The sequence below is a fragment of the Mesitornis unicolor genome, unplaced genomic scaffold, assembly GCF_000695765.1.
Source record: "Mesitornis unicolor isolate BGI_N332 unplaced genomic scaffold, ASM69576v1 scaffold19389, whole genome shotgun sequence".
NCBI classification, from domain to species: domain Eukaryota; kingdom Metazoa; phylum Chordata; class Aves; order Mesitornithiformes; family Mesitornithidae; genus Mesitornis; species Mesitornis unicolor.
The window spans coordinates 8,713-19,116 of NW_010206797.1; the positions used below are offsets into that span (position 1 = coordinate 8,713).

Genomic DNA, 10,404 nt, shown 5'->3' on the forward strand with positions numbered 1-10,404 from the left:
AACCAACCTGGCTCTCTCTGTGAGGACTCTCTCCCTCCCTGCCCATGCAGTGGTGGAATTTCTGGGCTGGACCAGGGCTGGGGAAACCAAAGCACCGTGGCTCCCTCTTGGGGCAGAGGCTCAGCCCTGGTGCCACACGCAGCTCTGCTCCCTGGGGAGCTGCTGGGCAGGCTGGAGCTGGCTGGGGGGGACCTGGGGATGTGGCTGAGCCAAGGCAGCAGCCAGCTGGTTTCCTGCTGCCATTTGTGCCCAGAACAGGAGCTGCAGGCAGGCAGGGATGGAGGAGAGGGAGGCAGGGAGCAAGTTTGGTGCTGCTTTCACACTGAAGAGCTCCACGGTGATGCCCCTGGAGCACTTTTCCCTCAGTGGCTCTGGGCTGTGCCTTTGAGGGGACCACAAACTCTCTGCTGGAGGTCCAGCAAGCAGTGCCCCATGCACTCAGGAATGGCTGCTACCTGGGGGCGTCCTTCCTGTGTGGCTCAGACACTACTTGTCACTGACTTGCCTCCTTTGCTGTTCCTTCCCAGTCCTCAGTGTGCTCCAAGATCGTCCAGCTGCTGGGCCAGAATGAGGTGGACTACCGCCAGAAGCAGGTGGTGATCGTGAGCCAAGACAGCTTCTACCGGGTCCTCACCTCAGAGCAGAAATCCAAAGCACTCAAAGGCCAGTTTAATTTTGACCACCCAGGTGAATGCAGAACAGCAATGGGCCTCTGCCACGCAGTGGGGGGCGAGGGCTGGAGTGGGACCCGGGGCACCACCAGCAAAGCACCTTGCATGGACACTGGGACTCCATCTCTGCATGGGGTAGGAGCGATTGGCTTAGTTAAGCTCTTGTGGAGCTGGGTGCATCCCTGGCAGAGTGGCTGGGGGACACCTGTGTATCCTGCAGTACAGCCTCTGTTTCACCTAGGAAAGAAACTGCCTCTGGGGTGGAGTGTTTGGGATGAGAAAGGGCAGGCTGTGAACCCACAGACTCCTTAAGATGCTCCTCCCTGCAAAAATATCCCCCAGTTTGAAAACCTTTTTGGTGCAGCTGGGTTGGGACCAGGGGGATCTGGCCTGGCATAGCCCCCTGGAGCCAGCAGCTCCATGTCCCCCCTTCAAGGAGGGAACCATCTTGTACAGCTGTTCTGCAGTCCCCTCCACCAAGGGGTCTGTGCCCTCCTGCTACAACAGGAGCTTATTGAACCATCTCTGGTCTTGGTGGGGAAATTTCAGAGCTGCTGTCCCCTCGTCCCCGTGAGGACAATGGCTGGAAGCAGTGAGCACAGAGCAAACAGAGCCCTGTCTGTCCGGCAGCTTGAGGCTGAAACACTGCTCCAGTCTCTGCGAGGGCTGGAGCCCTGAAGGAGATGCCTTCCTGAGCCTGGGCTGTCAGCAGTGCTGTACAAGGGCGGTATTGATCTCTGCGGGCCAGATCCCAGGCTGGTGCAAAGCAGTGAAGCCGCAGGGGCTCCAGGATAGCTGGGCCTTGCAACAGCCATGGGGACACACAGGGCTTTCCTCCAGAGTCTGTGCGTCTGTCTGTCCCCAGTGCGGGGTGCCAGTGACTCTGGTTAGGTTAAGCTCGGCATCTGGTGGGTGGGAGAAGTTGCAAAGCTGCCTCGGGTAACGTTTCCTCTCTCCTCAGATGCCTTTGACAACGAGCTGATCGTGAAAACGCTCAAAGAGATCACAGAAGGGAAGACGGTCCAGATTCCTGTCTATGACTTTGTCTCCCACTCCAGGTCTAACAGCCGCTCCTGCCTCGCTGTGCCTCTGCTAACGCCCTGTGGCACAGCACGCAGCCCTGCTGGCCCAAACTGCTTCTGCCCCCTCTTAGGCACCCAACGTGCCGACTGAAAGTTTCAATCCTAACTACCCCACACCCCTTGGTTAGAGGATCCAGGGCAGATACAGGCAGAGTCTGAGCATCTGGAAAACTGTGCAGCCATGCAGTTGCATCCAGCAACCTACAGGCATCAGTGGAGGGGGGTTATGGCTCCCCTTCCCCCAACCACACTTCCTTTCCCCATAAACTGTGTTTGCAGTTTTTACAAGTATTCCAGGCTCAAACAGCCTGGCCACTGCCAGGAAAGGAGGAGGAGGAGGACAACAGTTCTTGCTCCTGTAACTCTTCCCCTGCATGTGTTCAGCTGGTTTTTGCATGCCTGTGTAGGTCATGGATGGTGTGACCCTGCTCCATTTCCTGCAGAAGTGCTGTGGTGTCAGGGAAGTGCTTCCCAGAGGAGCAGAGCTGGCCCTTGCAGGTTCCTGTGGGTCAGGTCCCCTGCACAGGCTTTCTGGGCTTTATGGCTTGGCGCATAACGCTTGCAAGCAGCAGCTGGCCGAGGTGGGGGGAGAAGGGCTAGCCTGCTTCCTGCTCTGCCATTTGTCCTTCTAGGAAGCATACGTATGCCTTGGATTCCCTTCACCGCGGTGGGGTAGGTCTGCCCTCTCCTTGGTCCAGCCCTTGGTGCAGCAGTGATGTCCCAGGGTTGGAGCAGTGCCTAGAAAGCACTGCTGTTTCTCCCCACCACTCTTGGCTGCTTGTCCTTCCCACCAGCGTATTTTGACTCTCGTTCCCTCTGCTAGGAAAGAGGAGACGGTGACCGTCTACCCTGCCGACGTGGTGCTCTTCGAAGGCATCCTGGCCTTCTACAGCCAGGAGGTGCGGGATCTCTTCCGCATGAAGCTTTTCGTGGACACGGACGCAGACACCCGTCTGTCCCGCAGAGGTGAGGCCTGAACGTTCCTTGTGCGGCAGAGACAGGAACGTCACTTAACTGATGTGGGTGGCTGGTCACAGAGGCAGGTGACAGTGACCAGAGCAGAACTGGAATTGGCACAAAGCTGTGCTACTGCTACCAAAGAGCAGGGGAGCTTTTCCTCCCCCGTGCAGAATGTCCCACAGGGCAGCGTACGGCAGTGAGGAGCGCCTTGCTCCACATCTCTTAAGATTTGGTGAGGTTTTTGTTGCCTTGTGTGGGATTCCTCCATGTTTTGATGCATGCAGCAATGTGACTGCGGAGTGTGTCCTCATATGGCCCTGTGGCACCAACCCTGTGCCATCAGCTGAATGGCTTCTACCACAGGTCAGCAGGCACCAGCAGGGAAGGGTGCAATGGGCACAGCAAAGCGGCTTGGCAGCTCAGTCAGAAGGCAGTGCCTGATGCATCTGCTCAGGACCTGAGGTGTAGGTGTGCTCCAAGGGTGGCATTTGGGCATGAGGGTGTCCATCGTGGATGATGCTGATAGGGATTTTGGTTTTGCATCTTGGTTTGTGCAAGCACAGCCAGTGCAGTGTGGAGCCTCTTTGGGGTACTTGGCACTGGGGTGATGGCTTTGGGGGCAAAGTGCTCTAGCAACCAGAATATCCTTCCCTAGGACTCCCCATGTCCAGCTGTCTTGGCTGTGGGTCACCAGCTGACCTAGGAGGGGCTTCAGCTCTGCAGGATCTGCATGGCTTGAGATGCTGTTTATTTCAAAGCAGCCTTTAGGAGCGGGGTCATTGATGCAGCACCTGAGTCTCCTGGATGACTAAGACTTAAAAACTCTTGGGGCAGAGTTCAGTTCTGTTTGAACTGTCCCTACCCCTGCCTGGCTCCAACAGCCTTCGCAGGGTGTCTAGAGATGCAGAAGATGACTTAGAGGAGAGGCCCCGTCCAGACCTCTGTGCTGCAATGAGAGGAGCATGTCTCCGTGTGTCACCCTGGGACTGCTTGTGTGCATGGGACTGTTCCCCTCTGCAGTGGAACTGGTCTTGCCCGCCCTCTTGCTGTCAGATGGATACACAGCCTCCTCTGGGGTTGGGATGTCACCAGTGCTGATTAAAAGCTCTTTTCTACGCATCCTTCTTGACCCTGCCCACTGTTCTTGCATGACTCATCCAGGGAGGTGAGAGCAGAGTCATTGCAGGGAGATGTATTAGCAGGTCACAGATATGCATTTGCAAGATCCTGCAATGTGAGCCTTCTTCCTTAAGCAGTCTGTGCTGTGCAGCAACTTGGGTTCGCACCCAGCCACAGGGTAGCACACTTTTTTTGGCACTGCCCTGTATCAGCTGTCTCAAGGCAAGATGTTGCCTTGTGCATTTGCGCACAGGACTCTGCGTGCATCCCAGTCGTGCTCTGGAACGTGTGGTTCAGTCTCTTTGGACTTGGTACAAAACTGAGCTCAGGGCTTGAGAACTGGTTGAGATCTCATTGACTAAGAACTGACACCATCCAGCTGCTGACCACAGGTCAGCCAAGCCCTGTTGTGCTGCAGCTGTTGGACGAGGTCCTGAGCCACATGGGCCCAGGCCATTCTTGGGATACTTCTCCCACCCACCATCAATTGCTAAAGCCTTGCAAAGGGGCAGCTAGACTGGTACTGGGGTGTCGGCAACTCCTCAGCCTTCTGATAGGGAACTGACCATTTGGCAGTCTCCTGGCCTGCCATGAGCAATTGATAGGACCACTGCAGCAGCAAATCTTTACTGTATGTCTCCCTGGCATTTCTGGGAAAGGAGTGCCTGCGTGTGGCGTGCTGAAGGTACAGTTGTGTCCCTGAAACGTAGCTGGAGGCAGCTGGTAGCAAAAGTGAGGATCTTGCATTACAACATGGCTCTGAGTCATCTTGGTCTCCCAGAAGTCCAATGGGCTTTTCAGCTGGGCAGCAATAGGAGATGAGGCTCCTGGAGATGTTGCTGACAGCTCAGTTAAACAATAGTGCTGGGGTTCAGTACGTGCAACTTGCACTGTTCTCCTCTCAGCACCTCTCCTGAGAAAAACGCTGCTACCAGAGCACACGGGGCAAGGTCTGTCAGGTGCCTCAAACAGCCTGATCTGTGCAAAGCTGATTCTGGCCGAGGTCCCTCGCTCTGCTGTCCTCAGCCAGCTTCTGTAAAACAAAGACCGAGCCATGTTTTGGGCCCAATTTGAGTGATGTATGCCTGCTGGCTCTGGATGAGTGCTGATCTGTTCTTGGGACACTTGCCTGCCCTGCAAGTAGAGGGTGACACCTCCAGATAGGGTGGATGGTCTTAGCCTGGGTGGCTGGGGCCTGTTGTTTTTGGGGCCAGCTACAAGACTTGCTCATGTTTGTGTGTGGGGTGAGTTTTGCCCTGTCAGGACCAGCCCCTGCAGCCTGGGCACTTGCCCTGTGCAGCTCACAGGCCTCCTGCATGCCGTCCCAGGCCGGGTGTGCTGCAAATACACCCTCGCTGTGCTGCTTCCCTGCCCCAGAGCAGCCAACAAACAGGGTGTGGGACCTGGGAAACAAAAGTCTCTCTGTTTTATTTTTCTTGCCTGTTTTTCTGTGTTGTTTGAACTGGGGTTTGCTCCTGCTCTCTGGAAAAGGCAAGGAGCTGGCTAGAGCAGCCTGGGCTGGGCTGAGCCGTTCCTGGAGCAGACAGGGAGCTGGCACACATCCTGCTACCAGCTCTTGTGTCCTCTATCACCTCCCTTGTGCGGGGCTGCGAACGGGCATGCTGCAAAGCTGCTGACTGAGGGCAAACAGAGTCATGGGGATGGTGCCAAACAGCATTGGTCTGGCCCTGCAAGCTCACAGGCAATGGCTGTCGAGCAGGTCACACAGACTGGCAGTGCCATGGCTTGGCTCTGCTTGGCATGGGGAAAAAGCTCACTCTGAACCCAGGCTCTAGCATGCTGGGGAAAAGCCAGCCAGCCCCTTGGCAAAAGCCAAGAGCCATCTGCTCAGCCACAGGGCTGTTTTGGCTTTTACCCGTGGATTGAATCCCTGATGAACTGGGGCATTTGTCCACACTGAAGTGGCTTCAGTCCGGAGATGGCAGTGGCCCAAATACCTTGTGCAAACAGGGTGTACGGCCCAAATGGCAGAGCAAGCAGGAGGACAGCTTGCACTCCTGCCTCCTGGCTTCCTCCTGAGCTGATCTCTTCCCCTCAGCCTCTGACTGTGGGAGCCTACTTTGCCTTCCCATCCCACTCAGCTGGTGACAGCACGGGGAACCTGGCAGAATGGAGTAGGTGGGTGAGTTTTACTCTCCTCGCCTTTACAGACCTGAGTTAAACTACACTTTAATGTGTGTATGGGTGAACTCCACTGTTTCGCTTTTATTTGGACACCTCTGCACTGGGACGACTGGGAGAACGTCCCATCTGTAGGCCAAGGGCAGGGCAGGGTGACAGGAGGGATGTAAGGGCTGAGGCTGGGAACAGTCAAGACTGGGATGGCACTGGTTAAAGCTGGAATGTGCTTGCAGAGCTGAGAAAGGAGGGAGGCCAATAAAAGCCCTTGGTCAGGTCAGTCAACCCTGGGCTCTTGGGAAGGGTTGGAAGCAGGTTAAAAGCATGTAGCTGGGCTAGGGTGTGCTTGGACATGTGGGCAGCAGCTTTCAGGTACAGAAACCTTGGGCAAAATACCTAGGTGGCTGGCCAAAGGCTGCACTGAAGGGAAGGGGGGATGAAGTAAATAATGTCTCGGCTCCTAACTGTGCCTTGCATCTTCCCTGCAGTGCTACGAGACATCAGTGAGCGAGGCAGGGACCTCGAGCAGATCTTATCTCAGTACATCACCTTTGTCAAGCCTGCCTTTGAGGAGTTCTGTTTGCCAGTAAGTAATGGAAGCGACTCCCATAGGAGTGTGCCAAAAATGTCTCATACCCTGCCCAGCTCCTCACACCAGGAGCATTTTGTGCCCCAGAGCTGAGGTTAGCCTGCCTCGCCTTGCTCCCTCCCTGCAGGCACTGGCAAAAATGGGGATGCAGTGGTGGCCAGCGCAGGGCGAGCTGGGGACTGTTCATGCAGCCACTGCCTTCCTGGTGACATCACCCTGCCCTATGGGAGGGGTGACACGGAGAGAGAAACCACTCCCTGCACAGGGTCTGACAAACCCACACCAGGCAGCTCTGCTGATGCCAGCCCTGGAGGGAAGATCCTTGACTGCATCTAACCAGGGAAGGGGAGATCCCTGCTCCTGGGCAGTATCTGCCTCCTCTTTTGGGCTGTCTTCCCAGCCCTTTTCACCTAGCCATGCTGCTGGCTTCTTGCTGTCTGGATGCTTAAGAGAGCATCTTCCTTCACTCTGTGCTGCAGGATGTGGCCTTGCAGGTTGCATTTCTTGGCTGGTTAAGAGGCCAAAGTGCAGAGCAGACAGACCTCCCTTGGGGCCAGGGCTGCAAGGTCTGCTTGGGGAAAGGAGGTGACTTTGGGAGCTGATAACTGAGGCAAGGCTCCCTAGCAGACAAGGACTTTGCATGTGAGAGACCACTGCAGTCCCACAGAACTTGCAGGTGAAACAGCATGTTTGCAGGACTAGTCATTGCACACCTCTTCTGGCCCTTGTGGAGGTGAGCCTGCACCTTGGTCCTTGAGGCTTTCCAAGGAAATGTAGTAGTTACTTGAGGAATTTCTCCTTATTCTGAAGGAATAGAGCCAGAAGAGTCCTGCAGCCTGGGTCACCCAGCAGCACAGGCAAGAACTGAACCTGTGTGTCCAGCCTCAGGCCATGGACACAGAAACATCTCTGTGCCCATCTGTGTGGCCAGCTCTGCCCCTTCCCGTAAGAGAGGCTGGTTCTTTCAGTGCTACATGATCTTTTCATGGCTCTGGAAACCAAGGTCTAATTCCAGTCTAATCCCAAAAAGGCTTTTCCTGAGAGGCAGGCTCAGCTTGGTGCCTCCTTTCCTTGCAAGTCTCCAGCAAGATAAATCTGCAGCTTTGCAAAGCAGCAGATGGTCCATTGGTCTCTTCTGTTGAAGAGTCTGTAGGAGGACAAAATGTGAAACAAGGAGGGTAGAAAACAACGGCTTTGTCCCTACCCACCAGCTTTGCAGTGGTCTGCTCCCACTTCAAACCTTGTGGTGGGCTCAGCTGTGGAGCAATTGCATGCAGATGTCGAGCAGGCTCAGCATCCACTGTTGCTGTTGCTCGACTCTTAAGCCAGCTCTGGTCCAGGTGGTGCAGCACTGAAATGGCCCAGTATGTTCTGGTGATTTTTGATGTGGCTGGAAGCACCTGGAGTTGTCAGATGACACCCTTCACCCAGTGGGATGGCTTGCTTTCTGGTCATAGATCTTGTCTGTCAGGAAGCTGATCAGCTCTAAAAGCTGACACAAATAGGAAAGGAAACTGAGACTGGCACCTGCCAGTGAAAACAGGTCAGGACTGGTGTCCCAGACCTGACCTTTTTTGCAAGCAATGCTGGTAGAAAATTCTGCCCGCATCCCAAGCAGATCATATGGGGAAGAACTGTTCACTAGGGCATATAGCAATAGGATGAAGGGTAATAGCTTTAAACTAGAAAAGAGTAGATTTAGGTTGGATATTAGGAAAAAGTTCTGCAATATGAGGGTGGTAGATCACTGGAACAGGTTGCCCAGAGAGAGGTAGTGGAGGCCCCATCCCTGGACATACTCAAGGTCACACTGGACAGGGCTCTGAGCAGCCTGATCTGGTAATATTGTCCCTGCCTACTGCAGGGGGGTTGGACTGGATGATCTTTAAAGGTCCCTTCCAACCCAACACATTCTATGATTCTATATGGCTGTGTCCTGCGTGTCCACGCAGCCCAGGCATGTCAACTCTTGCCCTTGTAGCAAGCCTGGTTGGATTCAAGGGGGAGGTTGTTCCCAAAAGCATTAGTGGCTGGAGTCTTGCAATTGTGAGGCTTTTTAATTTCAGGTTTTGTTAGAATGCCTCTTACTGAAATCTGTGTGAGCTCATGAGAACAAAGTCAAGGTGCAAAGCGTGTCCTCAAAGCACAGAGCAGAAGGCAAATAAGAGTATCCGAAATGTACTGTCAGCAATGACATACCTCCCAGCATGTTTGGGTTTGGCAAGGGGAGGGGAAGTACATGTCCCAGCCTGGTGGCTCTCCAGTTTCTCTAACACAGTGCTCTTTCTCCTCCCAGACCAAGAAATATGCTGATGTGATCATTCCCAGAGGAGCAGATAATGAAGGTGAGTGGACCCAGACCCTGCTGTTACATTCTGGCAGCCAACTTCGGGCTGTTGCTTTTGTGGCAGAGTTAGGTAGGAGGTAGCAGGACCTGCCAAGGAGGTGACTCAAGCCACTGCCATCCAAGAGAGTGCTGTTTGTACAGGTGTGCTGAGACGAGCCTCTCCCCTTTGCTCCTGCCTGGAGCATTAGTGACTGGGAGTTCATGCTCCTCTGATCATGCCTAGGAGCCCATCTATGTGCAGTGCCTCCAGGCAAACCCCTGGTTCATCCCACAAGGGGAAATGTGCTTCTCCAAGACCAGAGGTGCAGCTGAGACAACCAGGTCTCCACCTGGCTGGAATCAGCCTGACCATACTGGATTGAGTGCCAGGCTGGATGAAGTCCTAGGAAGGCAGCTCCTCTCCACAGGGTTGCAGCTCCCCCACTATGTGATAGGAGAGGCCAGGAACGGGGGAGTCAGCAAGGCCATCATCTCTGGCTTGGCTCTAGTTTCCCTGCGGTGATCCTAATGCAATCTCTCCCCTCTGTCTTTCCCTTTTTGCTCACAGTGGCTATAAACCTGATAGTGCAGCACATCCAGGACATTCTTAACGGAGGACTCAGCAAACGCCAGAGCAATGGCTACCTGAATGGCTACACTCCTCCCCGCCAGCGGCAGCCCTCAGAATCCAGCAGCCGGCCTCACTGACCCTGAGCGGGAGGCATGAAGCTGGGGGCGGAGGGCGCTCGGGCCCTGCCACTGCCCCTCTGTACATACTGTCCGTTCATTCCCCCCTTATCTATTTAAGAAACCAGATGGAGACGAATGCCTTTAATTTTGTATGTTGGAAATGCCGAATGAGAAGCAGCCGGCTGCTCGGGAGCCTGGACCGCCCACAGCTCCTGGCCTTGTTCAATAACTCCTCCAGCACGGAACCGGCTATAAACCTCTATAAATATAGAATTGCTCTATTTTTGTGTAAATGCAGAATACCGTAAAATTACTTGCCATAAGGTATTTGCTAGGCTCAGTGTTGCTGGGAGGGGGCTGGGAAGAGGGTCCTGGGAGATGTTGGTGTCATGATCTTCACCTCAAAGGCAGTAAGGAAGGAAGAGTGTTCGACAGCTGCTTTAGTATCACAGTGGTCTCCGTCCCAGGGAAGGGATGGGCTGTGGTGGTTGGTGGCAGCTTGAGTGCTACATGGATTCTGTGACTGGTCTGGGGTTGCCTCATCTTGCCATTGCTCTTCAGGTCTGAGCAGCCTAGTATTGGCTGGTGGTCACTGCACAATGCCACTGGGAGTTGGGAGAGTGACGTGTAGTGCCTCTCCTTACTGTCTCTGCATCTCCAGGTCTCAGTCCCTCAACAGCACCTCTTCCTGTGTCTGACACCCCTTCCCACCACAGGTGTGAGTCTGCTGTCTCGCCCTCCAGCAAGGACCTGGTGGGTGATGCTGGGTATGTGACCATACAAACATGACAGCTTGCATCTTTAGCAGTCTCACTGCCTGGCTTGGGT

General features: G+C 54.6%; 1 protein-coding gene across 1 annotated transcript; it reads left to right on the top strand.

Moving 5' to 3' along the window:
• Window positions 1–277: 277 nt before the first annotated feature.
• UCK2 (uridine-cytidine kinase 2) lies at window positions 278–9,873 on the top strand. The gene is given in 7 exon segments (XM_010191912.1): window positions 278–364; window positions 366–687; window positions 1,633–1,729; window positions 2,577–2,719; window positions 6,460–6,557; window positions 8,857–8,905; window positions 9,455–9,873. Coding segments are annotated over 7 exon segments (936 nt in total). The 3' UTR covers window positions 9,595–9,873.
• The last annotated feature ends 531 nt before the right edge of the window (window positions 9,874–10,404 follow it).